The 21114-nt window shown below is 39.7% G+C and overlaps 1 protein-coding gene across 1 annotated transcript; it reads right to left on the bottom strand.

The window, feature by feature from the left end:
* Nucleotides 1-12920: 12920 nt before the first annotated feature.
* LOC121720031 (GTPase IMAP family member 8-like) lies at nt 12921-21112 on the bottom strand. The gene is made up of 7 exons (XM_042105865.1): nt 20644-21112; nt 19065-19682; nt 18651-18911; nt 16262-16448; nt 14747-14876; nt 14533-14640; nt 12921-13903 (listed from the first exon to the last, which is right to left on the bottom strand). Exons 1-7 carry the CDS (start codon nt 21110-21112, stop codon nt 13478-13480), a joined length of 2199 nt encoding a protein of 732 aa, XP_041961799.1. The 3' UTR covers nt 12921-13477.
* Between the last annotated feature and the right edge of the window lie 2 nt (nt 21113-21114).

Below are 21114 nucleotides of genomic sequence, written 5' to 3'. Positions count from 1 at the left end.
GTGAAATTATGTGGAAAACTAGTGTGACAAACGGCATTAAGTTATAAAAACAGATAATTATTAAGTTATTAAAAGATAGGCATAGTATAGGTGTGGCGGGTGTGTACTCTCTCTCTTGCGTTGTGTTATATACGACGAGGCGTTGACTCTCTCTGGCTACCACAGCCGTTTATTCTGATAGAACAAATGTCTCACAGTCACACACATTTGCCATAGAGAGCTCCAGCACGAGAACAGGCTACTGCAGACTGGTTAACAGTATTTACACAAGACATGAACAAAAGTATGAATCACGAAAATAGACAACTGTACCTGATAGAACAAATGTCTCACAGTCACACACATTTGCCATAGAGCTCCAGCTAGCAAAACGAAAACAGAAATGATTCAGTTCACGATTCGTAAAGTATTTTAAAGCTAAACCAAAAGAAACAAAACAAAATGGTCTCTAATATAAAATTAGAGACCTCCTGTGTGGATTTACTACATGCATACTAGCATATTATTACACTGGACACATTTATTTACGCTATAACAGCGGAGCTCAATATATGCAACTTACCACGAGAACAGGCTACAGACTGGTGATTGTGTGTAAGCAGTGTTGCCAGATGCCAGCAAGGTTTTCCAGCCCAAAACCTCGTCAAAAACCGCGAGAATGCACAAAAAAACGCCCAAATTTGCTTTTGCTTGTTTCTCATTTAAACACATTGAAATCATTAACAAGCTTTAAAATGACCCATTTTTCAACTTAGCCTATCCAATTTCATAAACAATATTCAATCAAATGAACGCAAAAGTAGGCTACACGGACGTCAGACTATTATTCTATAAGCTTATGTTACGGAAAATAATGCAATAGGCTAAACATAGACTATTAATCTGTCTGTTTAGTGTCAATAGACGCTTGGAACAAAAGCATTCAGTAGGCTAGCCTAACATAAAAACATTGAGTGGATATATGAACATACAAAATAGCCTAATGCACAACATTTCAATTATTTATAATAGCAACATGACACATGCATATTCATGTATAACATTAGATGAAAATCGCATTGATTATAGAACAGGGGTGTCGACTCTTTGCAGAGGCAGTGCGTTCATAACTGGTGGGCCAACTGTAGGCTACACAAAAAATATTTTCATAGGCCTACCCCAAATGTAGGCTAAAGGCTTGAGTTAAACTTGAGTCTGACACCTGTGATTTAGAACAATTAATTAATAGCCTACCTATATATTCCCTGAGACAGGCAGTTAGGCCTAGAGTTTTCATGAAAATCGCGCTGAATAGGCTTTTTAGGACAGTGTCAGTGCGCTCTTTGCAGAAGCAGTGCGTCCATGCATGGCAACTACACGCAAAAAATATTTTCATACGCCAGATATAGGCTAAAGGCAAACTTGAGTTTGATACCTGTAATTTAGAACAATTAGTAGGCCTACCTGACAGGCAGTTAATCCTAGTTTTCATGAAAGTCGCGTTGAACGAACAGGGGTGTCAGTGCGCTCTTTGCAGAAGCAGAACGTTCATGCATGGGCCATCACACAAAAAACATAGGCCTATGGCCCTAGGCCCTTCGTGAACATCGCTTTGAGCAATTGTTATTAGGCCTAAAAATAATTAAAAGTTCTAGTAGGCCTAGGCTTTGTCAAACTTCCTCAACAACTGTCGGGCTGGACGGAACGTGGGCCGTAGTCCTATGTCAAGCCATTCACGCAAGACCTGCGCACATCCATCAACCCTGAAAGAAGGGGTAAGTCCATCCTGTCTCGTAGGTAATCTTTCAGCAGTGTGCACACTCATGAAGAGATTGACTGTAATGACAAAATGCTCTTTGCCCACTTTGGCATATTGACATTGTCAGTCAGCTAGCTAAGTTTGAAAACCCCGCGAGCTGTGTGTTTGAATGGCGGTCTGCGCCAGAGTAGGGGAGAACCGGACTGAAACACTTTTTAATTAAACGTAATTTACAAAGACATCGTAAAACACTGAAAGCTAATATTTTGTCACAAGCAAACTACATCGGTCCTCTGTCAAATACAGTTGCATTTTCAGCTCTGAACAAAACCATTCAGGATTTATTTAAGGAGAAATCGAACATGCGTTTTGTTTCATTCGTCCCTCCAGACCGGGATAAATGAAACGACATGGGGGACGAAAGAAACATACAGCTTAAACTTCCCACAACTTCAATATTTGACAACATCATGAATGGTACTTGAAATATGTGTTAATTTGGATAAATTACTGCTGGGCTTTACTGTCTGCTGTGAATATCTAACAACTAATCGCGGTCATTGTGAAGCGCATATCTCGCGGTTATGGAAATACCATGCACTATGCCATTTATATGGCTAGAATGCATGTTTCGATACATAAGGTGACGTGAGCTGAGAGTGTCTGTTGTGAGTTTAGGGGGGCACGTCAGCCAGAGGGTGTGTGAGTGAGTGAGTGAGAGACTGCTGCCTGCTGACCAGAGACGGTCGCTGGAAGAAGGGTCTGAAGTGCCTTTGTTTCGGCTACAAAAACCCGCCGAACTGATCCGAAACCAGCCCAATTTTTATACACCCGCCCAAACCCATTTTTGCCCGCAAAATAGATTGCAAAACCGCCCAATCTGGCAACCCTAAAACTTACCCTAAACGTCAGCAGAATAGCACCAATAGATGGCGCTCGTGTTACATGAAAAGCCTGTCTCATAGAGAAATTACTAGCTGTAGCTAAATGAAAAGTTCAATTTTAATGGCAAGTGGAATTATTTACTCCGCTAAAGTACATAGGCATAATCTGTATAGCCAGAGACTTTCTAATGAGGAGACAGCACTCAAAAAATCCTCCATAGAAATGCATGGGGCTAGATGGCCGTTGTCTACACATATCCCACCCTTCATCGGCAAAACGTCGACATGTGAATACATTGAGCCAATCATGTGGTGTGATGTGAATACATTGAGCCAATCATATGGTGTGTTGTGAAGACATCGTGCCAATCATTTGTTGTGAACTCACCACTGGAGCAAGATTGCTGTCGTGAAGCCTTGCGCACGCACATTTCTGCCGAATAGGATGCCCGATGAGTGCCCAAAAAGCGTTGCAATATGGCCGCCGAGTGGAGGGACTTGCCTAAAAGGACTTTGGTATAGCCAGACACAGATATGATAACCGCTGCCATACACTCTGGAATGTTGATGGCTGGCCCAGGAACAGGTGCTAATGTGTGCCAGTGGTGTAGAATAATATTGTAGAATAATAAAAAGCCATAATGCTGTACAATAAGAGAGATCCTGGACTAAACCTGAACTGAATGCCAAATGATGTGTAAGAAATTAAAGACACAAGGGTACCAGTATTAGTAGAACTCAATTTTATTACAACTGTATTACAGTATTCAACACAGATCAAGATCGGATCAGTTCAGGCAACCTCTCCGAATGACTCTTTCCTGCCAGGGAACAAGTCCTTGCTGTGTCTGAAAGAATGTCTTGAGGTCCTCTCTCACTGCACTTGCAGCACGGGATGCACGTGCTGTAGACACTCTGGCTACAGCTCTCATGTTAGTGTCATCTGCAACAACCCTCCTCCATTCACCTGGCTGAACTTCACCTGATGGTGATGTGGTATCTACGATGGTTGGTGGGATGTATCTGCATGCTGGAGTGTGCGCAGCATCTGTGTGTGTAAGCATGTTGTGAAAAGCAACACATGTGTAACTGCCATGGTTAATTTGTCACATATGTTTTTTTGTTTCATTGTTATGATTTGTAATGTTATATAGGGTGTGTTCCAAACGGGAGACAGCTGCCTACTGCCTCCCTCCCTACATAGAGAGCTGTCTCACTAGACATGACTTTGGATTAAATGCATCTTTTAAAAATGAGCGTAGCACTCTAGAATCTTTGGTTAACACTACGGTATGACGTTAGCAAAGGCCTGACGTTAAACTAAATTAGCTTACGTAAGCTAGCAGGCTAACGGTATAATTTAGTTTTACGGCCGGCAGATATATCAGACCAGATGCTATTAATGGTTACAACAATGGCATAATCAGATAGTAAATTGTTTATTTCTAATCTGTAATCTGCAAATCTAAGCAAAATAAGATTACACAAATTACATTTTAAACAGATTCAGCAGCCATTACCGATGTCATCCGCCATGTTTGTTTACCTTTCACAGCTGTTTCAGACGTTGCCGCAAGGGATTATGGGTAGGAGGCAGCATGAAGTGTGCATCGATGCTGCCTTCAAAAATGACCGTTATTTGGGAATTCTAAGATATCTTAAAAGGCAGCAGAATTAGTTTTTTCGGTTTCGAACCGCACTTGCTGCCTTGCTCCCCAGTTAGATATCTTAAAAGGCAGCAACTTTACCCGTTTCGAACACACCCATTGTGTATCTTGATTTATTGTTGTGTGTATATTGTTTGATTACGCGGGCCAAAGGGTCAATGGATGATATGTTGCACACGGACATTTGCATGTGTTGCACAGCTCACTTAGACAGTCAAATGCGGTAGGCCTAAGACGCTGACTTGTGGTTCACGCTAAAGGTGTTTGAGTCGTGACTCACTCGGATCTTTCCCCGTGTCTTTAAATTAACCCATGAGTCGCGAGTCTCTAGTATCATTAACTCGGATCAGTTGAGTCCTACTACCCCAGGTAAAAATTAACTGTAAAATTTCATATTAAAACTGTAAAGTACTTCATGGTTGAACTGTTAAAGTTCACTGTAAACAATCATCCATGTTTACAATTTTACTATGAAAGTTCATTGCATTTCGTGGTAATTTGGTCGAAATTACTTTGAAATTAACTGTCAAAGTTCATGGTGAAAACATTGAAATTAACTGTCAAAGTTCATGGTGAAAACATCAACTTGTGAATGTTTCACGGTTCAGCATTCACAGTTCTACTATGAAAATGTATAAATATGATCTGTGAAATTTCATATTAAAACTATAAAATACTTCATGGTTGAACTATTAAAGTTCACTTTAAAACAATCATCCATGTTTACAATTCTACTATGAAAGTTCATTACAGTTCGTGGTAATTTGGTCGAAATTACTTTGAAATTAACTGTCAAAGTTCATGGTGAAAACATCAACTTGTGAATGTTTCACGGTTCAGCATTCACAGTTCTACTATGAAAATGTATAAATATGATCTGTGAAATTTCATATTTAAACTGTAATACTTCATGGTTGATCTGTTAAAGTTCACTGTATAACAATCATCCATGTTTACAATTCTAGTATGAAAGTTCATTGCAGTTCTTGGTAATTTGGTCCAAATTACGTTGAAATTCACTGGTAACTTCATGATGAAAATGTCAACTTGTGAATGTTTCACAGTTTAGCATTCACATTCTACTACAAAAATATATAGCACTTGAAAAAAATTCCTGTATTTTTTGCGGGGAAAAATAAGCCAACTGTGTTGCCAGAAAGTCGGTAAAAAAAGCACAACTGTAATAATCTTTACAAAACAACTTGTAAATGTAACATTTTGAACCTGCATATACAACTTTGGATTTCTGCTAAATTAGCATGACCATTACGCTATATAACATTTTTTTCCAGTAAAATTTATATCAAGTTGCCACTTCTTGTACATCAAATCCCATTCAATTTTACTGAAAAATATTAAACAAGCAACATTATTTCACTGTAAAAGCCTCATTATAGGAGTGTTATTTAAATGAATTTGTTTGTAGATACTCCTCAACAATTATTTACGATGTAATGTCTTTTGATGCATTACTAACTATTTATGCAAAAGCAATATCTGAATATTGCAATGGTATAAAGACTTAAGTATAGTATAGATCTGAAATACCAGCCTTCTATACAAGTATGTTTCATCATCTGTTCATACACAGATCTAGAGTTGTCTCACAAAGTTTTTTTTTTAACCAAAAAGGCATTATTGGAGCAAAACCTGTAAATTCTAGGGAAAGAGTTTACAGACATTAGTGTACTACAAACTGGCATTGGCAAAAAACACTCCGTAACAATGGAATGTAAACAAAAATATATCTTAAACTCTTTACCTTGAAGAACTAAACAGATAAAGAACTCAAAGTAAAATCTTACTGAGCTTAGTCAATAATCAGACATCATGACATCAGAATTGGGGTGAGAACTCTGGGGTACATATGAAGACAGATGTGTTTGTCTCCTCCACTGTAGATCTATTCGCTGGGTTGATGGAATAGAAACACCTTGGGAAAGAGAAGAGAGAGAGAGAAAAAAAACACTATTAAATATAGCTGCAAGCAGCAATGAGGGGGCCAAGCAAACAAGCTGGAGTTGCCATGCAACTCAATGTTGTTACATCAGATATATGGCTATAAGCAGTCACAGCAAGTTTCATGTCAAACAACCGAAGATTGGTTAGAATTTAAGTTCACTTCCTGTTTAGCAGCGTTGCCACCTATTTCGATTGGCTGTCACGAGCAAACGATTTTGTCAATTGCTTCAGAAAGTAATGCACTAATAAGGCATTCTGTGAAGATGGTCTGTGCCAATTTTGGTGAAGATCGGATCAAATGCGTAACCTGTAAAAATGTTTTTGTGTTTCCGACTAAATCCAAGATGGCAGCTAGATCGATTACAGTGACATCAGAAGTTGCCATTTGTCATCTTTCAGACCTCCCACAGTATTAACAGACACCACTAGTAAGTTTTAATTCCAAACACATCAATAGTTTCAAGCCAAAATGCACTTTTGCTAAGAGGTCAAAGGTCACCAAATTTCTTGAGCATTCTCCTAATCTGACCCTTAGTCCGTGTACCATGTTTGATTTTGATGCCTGAAAGGGTTTCCAAGATATGAGCTCACTTCCTGTTTGGCGGCTTCGCTACCAATTTCGATTGGCTGTTACAGACGCATGCTTTTGTCAATTGTTGCAGGGAGTAATGCATTAATAAGGCATGGTCTGAAAATAATGTCTGTCAAGTTTGGTGACGATTAGATAAAATTTGTGACCTGTGAAAATTTTGTTTCACTTTTGATAAAATCCAATATGGCGGAAAATCCATCATGGCGGAAACTGACAGCATAGGATGTGTAGAACTCGGCTTGGTCCAAGGATTCCAAAGATACCTTATTTTTGAAAATCAGGCCAATGGGTCAAAAGTTACGTGCATGAACGCACATCCAACTTTGGCCTGTTGGTGGCGCTAGAGGTGCCAGCATCTTTTTACCAAACGGTTCTATGGGCTGCCAGACTCCCATGGCGGAATAATAGGGAAGAAAACATACAAACACAATAGGTGCCTACACAGCTTCGCTGCTTGGCCCCCAATAACACAAAGCCTCAATTAACGAACAAAACCATCATTCAAGCAATAAATCTTTTTTTTATTATTATTATTAAGGCCTTTTATTCAGATAGAACAGTGGAGATGACAGCTACAGTTGGGCCACTGCGCCCCTTCAAGCATGAGAAGTCCCCCATGCCACGATAGCAGCTATTATACAGTATTTTCTTCAGTTCAATAAAGTAAAAATGTTAAATAACAAAATCCAAAAATACTTTACCTCCAGAAACTCCAGGGTTGGTGCCAGTTCTGTAATTCCTGTGTTGCCCCTACAATGTATTCAGCAGCGACACAGCGACACTCCTAGAATTCAAGCACCACTGCAAAAAAGTTGCCTAATTTAAAAAATAAAAAGACACAAATAAACTTCGGGAACAGCTGCCATTCGTTCCTCTCCAGGTTTGATGTCAACAAATAATAGTAGGCTAACGTTGAAGGCACAGTCAGGGATTCCACAGGAGATCACAATTGTTTGTGTTTATGTTTAAGTTTTTTAGCAGATGCAATTTTGTGCAAAAAAAAAACGTAGCCTACATTATGTTAACCAAGGAACCAAATTAAATATGCCAGCGAGGTAGCTCGCCCCTACCTTCAGTAGCCTATTCCCAGATAAATTCCACACATTGTTTCGTTTATGTTTGTTCTATATATACAGTCAATGCTTTCAAGCCCTGTGTTGCTACACTTATGCTGTGCAACTAAGGTCTAGCTTATTGGTGGGTTTAATTGAATTTGAGTAATAGGATACGCAACCATTTACATCTGGAGATAGTTTGTAATTCCTGTAGAGCTCACCAAAATGATCATTACAAGACACTTATCTCTTACAATCCAAGATAGATTTTCTTTGAGTTCTTCTTAGGCTTTTGAGCATTTTTTTTGTTGAGCATTCCCCTTTAAAAAAGGATAAGTAAAGGTAAATGGTAAATTTGGCTGAGGTAATTCACAAAGCAGTATAACCTTTTGTAGAACTGTTCAAAAAGACAGCCAACCCCTAAAAAGATTGCATCATGCCATATGTTTCAATACATTCATATATTTTGTAATTCACATTAAGTTCATATCTTTTTAATAATTCATATTCTGTGACCTACATAATTATTAATAGTCAACTAAGTATTTAATATTAATTTCATATTGGTTTTAAACCATAAGTCACTTCTCTTTAATGTCATTACATTGTATTGGTGGTGCGTCAGTCTAATTGAGTGCCTGTCACTTTAAGGACGTGATAGTAGCCTAATTAAATATCTGAGTGAATCTCACTGTTTTTGGGTAAGAGTGGAAATAACTTTTTGCATAGTGCATTAGGATATGTGGATGCATGAAATCTTTCTTGGATCATAGAAGAGATAAGTGTCTTGCAATGGTATTAATTTCTATGATTTTGGTAAGCATTACACAAACTAGACTCACAAGCTCATATCACGTTTGTGTAACAAGGACATCTTCAGATGTAAAAGTTTGCCAATGGGTTGGATAGCCTACTCAAATGTAAGTAAACCAAGTAGTCCTATATGAACTTACTTTCACAGCCTAGCAACACCAGGTTGAGAGATGCAAGTTAGCAGACCATTAATGTTAGCCTTCTATTTATTGTCATCAAAACGGCAGAGGAACGAACAATTCTCTGGCGGTCTCTCGTGTCTGCAAAAATGAGTTTGGCATCTGGCTCAATATTCTGCGCAAGGGACTGTTGTGTTATGTGAAATTTCACAATGATTGGTCAAATGTGCGGACAAGTTGCGGTGTTTGGACAAAATTGCAAGGCCACACAGAATTTGAGGGGATTTGTCGAATTTGCATTAATTGTTCCGATCGCAAAATCTTGGAGGGACTGGTAATAGCATAGATAGCCATACATTATTATTAGATTAACTAGCTGAACAACACAGGTGACCACTTCACGCCGGCATACCACGATAGCCTACCAAGAGGATTTTAATTATGTAATTATCACATGGACACTCTGGGGCTTTCATTCCCTCATGGTTGTGTGCAGCCAACGAGGTATGTTGTACCTTATTGTATGTATGTATGCATGTATGTGACTATGTTTATATTGTGTTTTTAACCGAGTGATACGTTTCATGTTACTGTAATTAAACAGTTTGACGGTGGACAATAAAAGAAGAAGAATAAACCATCAGTAATTCAGAACCAAGGCTTTGTGTATTTCCTGAGGGAGTGATAACATGCCTTCACAACATCCACAACTTTGTCGTGGGGGAACTCCATGGGTTTCTGGAAAATCCTCCAGCGTGCAGCTAAGATGCCAAAACTGTTCTCAATGACCCTGCGGGCCCTTGAGTGGCGGTAGTTGTACACTTTCCTGGCATCATCCAGATTGACACCTGCAATAGTGGAAAAAAATTATTAGTCAACTACAGTGACTTAAACCAAATATCGATGTTACATTATTAAAATTAATCTTACATGGAACATTATGATTCAGTTAAAGGGACACCAGGCAAGCCTGATGAGTTTTCTCTACGAAACTCCCCCTCGCTTGGTCTGAAACTCTTTTCCTTTTCTTTGCATCTTCCGTCAAGGATTTCCGCTGCTTCGTCGCCGGCTCTGCCACAATCGCTAGCGTTTCGTTAGCCTGCCTCTGTGCTGTATGCAGGATGTTAACTGATCCTGCTTCGGTCAGTGGGTACGATACACTGAACTTGCAAGAGGGATATTCTTCCTACAGGCATTAGGGGCGGGAGAGAGAGTCTTCATCATTTAACCATATACCGACTTACGAAGATGAGTAATTAACACAAAAACGTTGCCTTGTGTCCCTTTAAGTATCTGGATATGGCCGCATCAAGTTCACATTTAGAGGGAAAAAAGCATTTCCCAGGAACACATGGGGCAGGTTGGTGTTGGTTCCTGGCAAGTGCGCAGGCTGTGGAAGTTGAAGAGTGTTCTCCAAAAGACCAGCGCCAATCTCACTGCTTTGGAAAATCCCCCCCCCCCCATCACTCTCACGGCCAAAAGCACCAACACATCCACCATGGTGAAACGATATCTCGCGTCACACAAGGCCATAAGAACGATGGAATTTGCACCATTGTAATTAAAGTAGTCACTTCCAGCCAGGGTGAGAATTTCACGGCGGCCACGGCCGTCGTTGCCCCTTGCGTTGGCTGTGATGCTCCTTTTGAAAATCAGAGGTTTACAGGCCACTGTGGCCTTGGTGCCCCCTTCTTTCCAACTAATAGCGTATTTTATTAGCCTATGGCCTGTCAAAATAATCTTAGCATTCACAGCGCAAATTAATTTAGTTTTTTACGCAGCACAAAACTAAATCGAGCTCCAGATCACTGATATTGTCCCCTTTTATATGCACTGAACTAAAGGTTGAATGCCGCTAGGAAAGGTGACAAAAGAGTACTATCCATAGCCAGTCGTGACTTAGCAGCAGAAGGCCATTACCATAGATCCTGCTACAGGGCGTACACAAAGGAAGATTCAGACATAGACAAAGATGAAACTAACTTGGTCTGCAAATGTGTACGGACCTGCAAGCTTCCAGACTGCTCCTGCTTTTCAAACAAATTAAAGTGCACGGAATTGTGTAGGTTACAAACTTGTAGCAATCAAATGGAGGAAGATGAGGATGAGGAGAACAAGAAATGCCAGTCTGGATGAATGTGGTGATAGTGATTGCAATGAAGAAATAGGTTTGTGAACAGCAGAGGTTACAGTATTATCATAGAATGCTCATTTCTGTGGGTAAGCAACCACTTGCAATTTATTCTTTTGCAAATGCACTTCTGATAGATACCTCTTGACCTAGATCTCTTACCTGTCCTTATTAATCTTGTCTTCAAACGTTTGAGCACAACCACCTATACCACATTTTATCAAGCCTTCATTGAGAGTCTATTGACATTTTCTTTTATATGTTGGTTTAATGGACTGTCCGTGAAGGACAAAAAGAGACTGAGCGACATTGTCAAAGTATGCTCCTACATCACTGGTACCCAGTTAGAAGATCTCTGTTCTCTCTGGAAAACACGGGTGGTTCAGAAAGCAGAGAGAATATCTTGCCAACCAAATCATGTACTCAGTAATGAATTGGTCGTCATGCAGTCAGGTCGGCGGTACCATGTGCCAATACGTAAAACTAACCGCTATGCGTGTGTGTGCGCGTATGTGTGGCTGTAGAAAGGTGATATATGACTGCTGCAGTACTTACTTATTTATTTTTCTTAACATTGCATACATTTATACAGTGTATGCTAATGCACCCTTCAACTTTTAACCCTTAATGGACGGGTTGGCTGTAAACCGAATTGCCCCTCGGTAAAGATATCTGAACTGAACTGAACTAAAGTTGAGCTATTTTTGCAGCCAAGACATCATGGTCTCTATCAAAGCCAAACATGCCTATTCAGCCATTTAATCTATATATTTTCTAAAAGCCCATACTGTCTAGATGTCACAAAACATGAGTTTGGACTTGATCCACCCTTTCTGTGTGTCAGATATGCTTTAGGTAATCAAGCTTCCACTCAGACCAAGTTTTCCCACGAGCGAACTCTCCTTTCGCTTTTGCCTCCGAGCAGAATTTGCAGATCATACCACTCCTTTCGTAAATATGTCTGAAAGTTTTCCTACCTAGGCAGACCTTTTCTGGGGCATCTGCCCTGCCTTTTTTTCCGCCATGGTATAGTCCCGCCTAGAGTAGCCTAAAGGATACTTTGTATGTAAACATTCTAACTTAGGCTACATCCGGCTTGGTTGTCAGACATGTCAGTATTTTAAATGTTTATTACCTAGCCTACATCGCCGTTGATGCTTAGATTTTTAACCCCTGAAAAAAAATCGTTTCTGCGGTCTGAAAAATCTATTGCGCGGCCACTTCGACTGGTCTGCGCGGCCGCGCACAGCTTATATTAGAGAGAACATTGTGTTAGGATGACGTTGGCCAATCGTGAAACGTGGCGACGCACAAGATCGCCTATATTAAAAGCAATTAGGCTACTTCCGCATTTATGAGCAATAGTGTAATCTACACTGCGGTCATTTTATAGTCTAGCCTATAACATAAAATAAATCGATTGTCATCAGATGTTGTATGCACGTCCATAGTGGCATATTTGCACGCACAACACTATTAAAGCGCATTTGAGATCCAAAATGTTTGTAGAGGCGGAGCTCCACCTGTAAGATACATGACAGAATCCTACACATGAGATAACTTTGTTTTTCAAGACAATTGATTGGTCAGTGGACGGTAGATTACATGATTTGAGTTATAACTTGGTGCCATGGTGATATAGCGACGCTAAAACAGATCCACTTTCGTGTCACAGCATACCCTGGCTTTGAGTGCAACATACCTCGCTAACCCACTAATCGAGATTCGTAGTATACCCCACTGGTAGTCATGTGACTTTGTAGTGTTGTAGTTGTTGTTGTAGTTGATCTACTGTACCCATGAGTTGGCAAGCTCATGTGGTGGCCTCTTCTCAGCCAGATTTCCTTGTGAAATACTTTGCATATGTGCTCAAACCCACATACTGACAAAGATGTGGTTTGGAGCAAACAGAGACAGACACAGAAAAATATTGTATCTCATAATATCTCATTAGTTCTTTAATCAAGGAAGTAGGCACAGGACAAAATTCTTACTTGGAGCCAAAAGTGAAAGGATGGCAGTTTACAGATCAAACCCTTTCCGTTCTTACACTGTAAACATGTATTCTCCAGGAAAGCTGTGACTAAACCAGTGAAACACTAACACTTAAGTTTTTCCCATGTCTGGGTGCTGCCATGCATTGGAAAATGCCATAGGTTACGCATGTCATGGGTACACAGCCTTCAATAATGATTGTCTAGCATTTCATTGTGCTCATTGAACTCCATACTGCATATGGTTTTATTTTACTGAACTGAGAAATTTGAGAAACTGAGAAACACTCACAGCACAGCATACATTTGATCAACATCTGGAGGAAAGTAATGTTGACAAAAATTACAAAAATATGATTACATTTCCTATTTATAACGTACAGTCAAAATGACTGCAATGAGGTCAGCCATACACAAAGTAATAAGCTTGGTGAAAATGAATTAGGCCTAGAGGTCTTAGTTTAGCTAGACTACACCTTATATACAACACCTGCAAAAGATTGCTTGATCCTTCACTTGTCTTTACCATTTGAACCCATATCTTTTGGTGAGATCCACTTTTGATTTCAACCGTATCACCAGATCTTTGACATTCATGCGCGACTGGGGTTTATATTCAATCAATGGTTTCAAAATGTCCTTAAGAGCAGGCTGTAGTTTAGCCAGAGCATGAGGACTCTGGCGATCATAAAGAAGCTTACGTATTTCTTGCAGGTCATTGCTTGACCAAGGTTTAGAGTTTGTGAACATCTCCAGAAGGGTGATGCCAAGAGACCACATGTCTGACATTGTGCTGCATTTCTCACACTCTACTAGGCACTCTGGGGCCATGTAGGGATGGGTTCCTCCCACTGGACCTGTGTGAAGTCCTGTTGTCATTAAGATGGTTCCCTTGCAGTTTGCCAAGCCCCAGTCAGTGAGATAGGCCTTTCTGTTATCTGCTGCAATCTTCAAACAAGAAATAATGAGAGGTCAACTTAAATAACCATACCAGTCCAAACTAGCTACATATATAGTAAATAATATGAGTAAAGTTATATTCAGCTTTTTTTCAGAACAGTGATGGAAGGTCAAAAAGCATCATGACTTTTCAGCTGCTACTGAAGCCATGAAGCTAGACATAAGAATGTGCCACTGATTACAAAGCACCTGGATAAGTACACATTTGTTCAGTTTGAAAAGGTGAAGAATACATCCACCAGAAATGTAAGATGTTTAATGTGTAATACAATTATGAAGGGGTCCTTTGAAAATGTTCTTCTGTATGAGAGGTCCCTGGTCCCAAAATGTTTGAGAACCCCTGGTATAGTATAGGCTAAATCTTAACATTAGGGTAGAGCTACGGTAAGTTATAACTACGAATGATGCAGCGTTAATTGCTGTATACTGTAGGTCACTTTGGATAAAATTGTCTGCCAAATAAATAAATGTAAATTTTTTAGGAAAGTTTTGGGAACTTATTCGTCTTAATTCTCCGGTTCTTCATCTTTGTCATTAAAGAATGCTTGTATGAATGGTATTTCTTAAAGCACTAGTACAGTATAAAACCACACACCAGCATGAAAAATTAAACTTACCATTATATTTGCTGGCTTCAGATCTTGGTGGATGATTTGTTTTCCATGTATGTACTCAACTGCCATAGCAATCTCTAAAGCCACAAACAGCTTATCCTCATGCTGTAACTGTGTAAGTGTAATAATAAAAATATTTTTCTTTATTATGATGTGCATATTATACGGCGATCACTATTATTACTACTACCTAGATAGAGGAAACATCATGTCTCACCTTGATGGGAGTGTCTTGGTAAATAACTTGCTGTAAGTTGGCACCATGGATGTGCTCATTAACAATGAGAATCTGTGTCTCACTTTTGGTTACAGCCATCATCCGCACAATATGGGGGTGAGACAGATACCTGAAGAATATTCAGTGTTGGCTTTTTTCAGTATATGATCAAAGGGAAATTAATTATGCTTACACTGTATACTGATTGTATTAAGGTAGTTAAAAAGTATTTTGTCATTGCATGCATATTGTAATAATAAATACAAATTAAAGTAGACTAACTGTAAAATCTATTTAAATGACATTGAACAAAAATAAAACAACACTTTCGTTCAGAGTTTCCATGAATTGAAGCAAAAGATGGAAGATATATCTTCTATGAACACAAAAACCTAGGTATGTGACCTCTTCGCCAAGATAATCCATCCATCCAACAAGTATGACATATCAAGAGACATATAAAAACAGTGGTGCAGTCGCTGTAGTGGGTATAATGTGATGTAGTAGTTAGCTGTAGGGTATACTGTGATCAACCCCAAATGTTAATACGTATCCTTGCCTATTTTAATTATACCGAGATGGTGATGCTTTTTAAGTGGGTACTGCATAGTCCCTCATATCACCTAGACTACACCAGTGGTTCTTAAATGTTTTGTCTGACGACCCCTCAAAAAACATTGGCCAAGTCTTGCGACCCCCTTCTCTCCAACGGGAAAAAATTTGTTTCACTTTGTAAAATGTTGCGAGATAGACATTAGTGGCAGAGGCTGAAAATGTCTTCTTTCATAGCTAGGCTATGTCATCACCAAAGGTACTGTCAATGGCAGCCTTTAACAATCTGATTTATTATTTTCCAATGGATAAATAGCACTCATTCAATGTATAACTGGCACTCCTGTGGCAAAACAAGGCTGCATCATCATGCTAATCATTGCAAGAGGCACAGGTAAAGATTGGCATTAAAGGGATATTCCACCATTTGGGGAATTTTCCACCTCCCCTCACTCGTTTTCCACCTCCCCTTGAGTTAAACTGTTGAGTTTTACCTTTCCCCAGTTCATCCAGCCGTTCTCCGAGTCTGACAGTAGCACTTTTAGCTCCAGCTCATTGAAACAGATTAGACCGTTAGCATCTCTCCTATAACCGGTCTAATCTGATTCAAGGTAAAACTCAACAGTTTTACTCAAGGGGAGGTGGGAAATGAGTGTAATTCCCCAAATGGTGGAATATCCCTTTAACAGAGAATCCACTTTCAGAGGAACATTATGGAAACACTGTGAATTGTAAGCCTACATCTAGGGCTCCTGAATATCCCTGGTTTAAACATGCTTGTCTAAAAACGTTTAGAAAAATAATTTTGCGGCCCCTTCCATATTTTTGCCGACCCCCCTCAAGATAAATTAACTCACAGAATGTGCTTATTTCAATTCATCAAAAACAGGAGCGAAAACAAATGTGTCTATATTTTTGTTGAGTATACAATACAGAATACATTTTAGATAAAGACACACTTACAAAGGTATGAGAAACTCATTTGTAATGACTGAACTATCTCCAATGGGCAAGACCTTTACAGCAGCAGGAGTTCCCTGGTATGAGCCTGTGTAAACTGCTCCATATGCTCCTCTTCCAATTAAATTATTGTAGTTCACAGTTATTGTAGAGGCATCCACAAAACACATTTTTTTCCGGCTCTCTGGGACTATGAGAACATGGTAAAGTCAAAGGCCACATCAAACTTTTCAAGAGATACTAATGTATTTTGCACTGATCAAAACATATAATTCCAACAGGAAACAACCCAATAGACTAAACTGACTTTTTTCTATTTCTATAAATATGTCAATGAGTTGCAATAAAGGGGTTTGCACCAATGTCGGTAACCCGGGTGTGAGGTCATGTTGGAGGCACTCGGTGTAAAAAACTGAATGGAGTACAATGGAGTATTGTGCGCTTTGGATACTTTAAGTCAATGTAGCCATGTCTAAACAACAAAAAGGTTTATCACAACGCATCCAAGATGCAAAGGCATGTAGGGATGGTCTTGGACCACCATATTTCGAGAAATTACGGTTTATTGGCGGTGCAGATCCCTACGACTTGGGTGAGGAAGACGCAGTACGAAGTCCAACCACAAGCCCCTCTTTTCCTCTGATAACTTCTGGCATTCCTCTCCCTGGTTTTTGAACTTTTGGAAGTTGATAATATTGCAAATATTTTTCTCAGTCTGACCTGTTGGTACAACCTAAAACACGGCAATAATTAACCATTTTCCTTGACGACATTCGGGATTTACTTGAAAGTGCCTGTACTTTGTTGTGATGTAGAACATATCCAATATGGCAACTTACGGTCTGATGACATGTCGTGAAAACCCCTTATATTGTGTATGCGATAACACTTTACGGTAAGGGTACATGCATTATCATGAATTCATGTATTAATTCATTCATGATTTATGTATTACTTCATTCTTTAATATCATCAGGAATTCACATGAGTTCATAGTCTGTCATTTGTGATCTCCTACATAAATAGCACATCACCTAAAGCAGTGGTCCCCAAACTACGGCCCGCCACCTCATCATGTCCGTAGTATATAGCATCTGGCCTGCACGGGAGTACGACATTGTCAAACTATAACCTCCGTAATTTCCCCCATTCATTCTCTATGGCAAGTCTTAACAGTACACATGTAATACTCTTTTTGTCCACTGGTGGTTGTTTTGGAGCTGTTTTGCGTTTGCCATCGAAAATGGAATGAAATGTAGGCCTACCTGCAAACATGTAAGAGGCCTATGCTGACTGCATCAGTGCTCAAAGTATTCTAAAAGTTTATCAATTAATTGTTAATAACTAGCTAACTTCTATTCAAGTCATATTTCTGGGACTTTCTGGGATAATTATTTCTATTTTTTTTTTCAAACTCGTTTCATACAAATTCACAATTCACAAGGTTCTCAAGGTGAGTGAAAGTTAGAATGGTGGTCATTTCAGATGTTTTTGCCAGCACTTCATAAAACTCTCATAGTTTGAGTTATTTGAATTATTTGTAGGATATTACTTGTTCACAATATGAGCTGTGTATGCAAAGACACAGAGTTCAAAGTTCACACATTTTGAATAAAATATACTTTTGGGACTCCTTGCTTATACTTTTGGGAATGCTAAAGTCTTTTTATCAGTATTATTTCATTTGAGCCACATTTTACACTGATATGGCATGATGGCAACATAAACAGCTAACAATGGTATTAAATTGCAATAGATTAAATGTAATGGAAAATTCAACTAAGATAGACTGCTGTTGTTCACAGCACTAAGCTATTTATGGTTACTGATATACTCCGAGTCTGTGGCCCTCTCTTAGAGCCAGGCATAGTGAGCTGGCCCTCGGAAGAAAACGCTTGGGGACCACTGACCTAAAGCATTAGGTATGATGGGCACATCATTATAAATAATATAAATCGTACCTAATGCTTTAGTTGATGTGTTGTTCATGCAAGAGGTCATGAATGACAGACTATAAACTCATGTCAATTCCTGATGAATCATAAGGAGTGAAATAATGCATAAATAATGAATAATTAATTCATGCATGAATTCATGACAATTGATGTAACCTGACTGTAAAATGTTACCATGGATGACAGTTACCAAAGATGTGACTGAAATAAGCTTTCGTTGAACATGGAACAACTACAGGATATTTTCTCTCAGTTCATAAAACATGGGACCAAAAGTTCATATGTTAGATTATCCATTTGTAATATAGGTGTATTACACTAGTGTCAATCACATACTCTATGTATTGACATTGAATAGAGACTAAACAACAAAACAATAGGAAACAAAATGTGTTTCTTTGTTTCTTTTTTGTTTCTAATTAAAATTGTACACTTACCTTTCTCCTTAGTTGCATGTCCTTTTCCATGTTCTGGTCTCAAGTTTAAATTCTGTTGAGGAAGGTCATCACCTACACGTGCTCTGATTCTTTGGTTCACAGTTTCCATCTCTCCAGATCCACTCTTCTCTATTGAGTTCCCTGTGCTGTAGCCAGAACTCTGAGTGGAGGCAGCCACAGAATGTTGCTTGAAGCGCCTTATGAGATCAGACCCGTTACCAGATCTGCTCCTAGAGCGGTCATCAGGTGTGTGCTCTCTCACTGCACAAATACATACAAAACAAACACATTAGATGAATGCAGTAAGCAGTGAACATTCTAAAATGGATTTTTCTTAAAATGAGATTTAGTATGGATTGTATTTGCTTTTAAAACAAAAAACAAAAACAAAGAATGAACAATATTTATACTAACGGCAGAGAGGTAACTCCATACTCTTCAACTGGAAAGGGCAGCCCCTGTTTCCTGCCACCATCTCCTCTATCTTCACCAGCAGCTCTGTCACCTGGCCACCATCTCTCTTCGTATTGTCTACAACATGGTACCTGTTCCCACATTTCTCTACAACCCACTGCAGAGCCTCTCCTCCACTTTCAATGTGCTGCTCAATACTTGTGTCTCCCAGCCATTCCCCACATGTGAACAGCACTATAGTGTGACTCCAGACTCTCTCACCCAGCAGCTCGATGTGTTCCTGCACTGCTATTCTGTGTTTCCCTGTGAATGAGCAATCCATTCTAACGTTCAGGAGTAGAGCATGGGGTCCTGGATGACACAGAGACACACTGAGGACAATCTCTCGTTTATCACGTTCAGGTGTTTGCTCTACAGTGCAGTTATAATACCATCCAGGTGCTTCCACTACAGTGATGCGTCTCCCTGCTGTTTCTCCTTCTCTCTTTTCACACTCAGCTGTTCTTCCTGAGGTGCTAAACTCTTCTCTGCCCAGGATGGTGTTTCCTGATGAACTCTTCCCAGCTATTATGTTTCCCAGCAGCACAACCCTCATGTCTGAGATGTGTAAATCACCACCTGGATGAATGAAAAATCATATAAATCCACTTAAAATAGCCATCCTGTTGAATGCAATGCCTTTACATGATCAGTGTAAGGAGGCACAATGTAGCACACAAACCCTGCAACAGGCACATATCTAGCACTATGGTAGACTATGCAACTGAGGGGATCCTACAGTGCAGTGAACAACAGTGCTTCTAGGCCTCTCAGATCTGCACCTGACAGTCACATGGCTCCTCTACTGTTAACTGTCATGGGAATGTTAATGCTAGTGATCACTCAGAGTGAGTAATAGGGTTTAACACAGCAGATGAATATGATGTCATACTTGCACAAGGTGAGCAGATTGAAACTCATTAAGAGGCTAATTAAGGGAGAACTGCAATATGTAGCAGGACTAAACAAGAAACCCCATGTTCCAAACCAAAGTAACCTTCAGTCATTTGTTTCTAAAAAGTATATATGGAGCGTGTTCAGGACATCTTTCATTGAAATGTAAAAGCATGAGTGTGTGAGAGTGCATTATCACACCCCAAATCCCTGCACCCCAGCAGCACAGTCCTCATGTCTGAAATATGTGGAACTCCACTGGGACACAGAAATCATGCCATTCAAAACACACTGACTGAACATTATGTATCATAATGATGCACCTCGCCATGTTTTTTTCTGTAATAGAAAATCCCCTTTACAAAAGGTTGTGTGCCTGTGTGTGTGTGTGTGCCTGTGTGTGTGTGTGTATGCTTGCATGTGTGCGCGCCTGTGTGTGTGTGTGTGTGTGGGGGGGTGTTCTTGTTTGTGTGTGCGCCTGTGTGTGTATGAGTGTGTGGGGAAGTAGGAGTGTTTTGTGTGTGTGTGTGTGTGTGTGTCTGTTTGTGTGTGTTTATTAGGGGAGACATAAAGAGTGATTATATGATGTTGAATGAATGAATGAGTTTGTTAATGTGTTGGTTCAACAGAAGAAAATGTCTCTCACCTGCTGATGATCTGAGAGTCTTTCTCTGCTTCTGTACCTTCATCTTCCTCTCTTTTGCTCTTATCTCTTCTTCCTTCTTCTTCTTCTTCAGGTCTTTTAAAATCGTTGCATCAAAGTTAAAGTGATGACCAGTGTTACCTGCCACCATTTCCTCTATCTTCTCCAGCAGCTCTGTCACCTGGCCACCATCTCTCTTCGTATTGTCTACAACATGGTACCTGTTCCCACATTTCTCTACAACCCACTGCAGAGCCTCTCCTCCACTCTTAATGTGCTGCTCAATACTTGTGTCTCCCAGCCAGTCCCCATATGTGAACAGCACTATAGTGTGACTCCAGACTCTCTCACCCAGCAGCTCCATGTGTTCCTGCACTGCTATTCTGTCTGTCTCTGTGAATGGCATACTCACATCAATGACCAGGAGTAGTGCATGGGGTCGTGGAGGACACAGAGACACACTGAGGACCATCT

Source organism: Alosa sapidissima, chromosome 10 (assembly GCF_018492685.1).
Source record: "Alosa sapidissima isolate fAloSap1 chromosome 10, fAloSap1.pri, whole genome shotgun sequence".
NCBI classification, from domain to species: domain Eukaryota; kingdom Metazoa; phylum Chordata; class Actinopteri; order Clupeiformes; family Clupeidae; genus Alosa; species Alosa sapidissima.
Note: the sequence above shows the minus strand (reverse complement) of the source record. Positions and strands in the feature narration are given on the sequence as shown.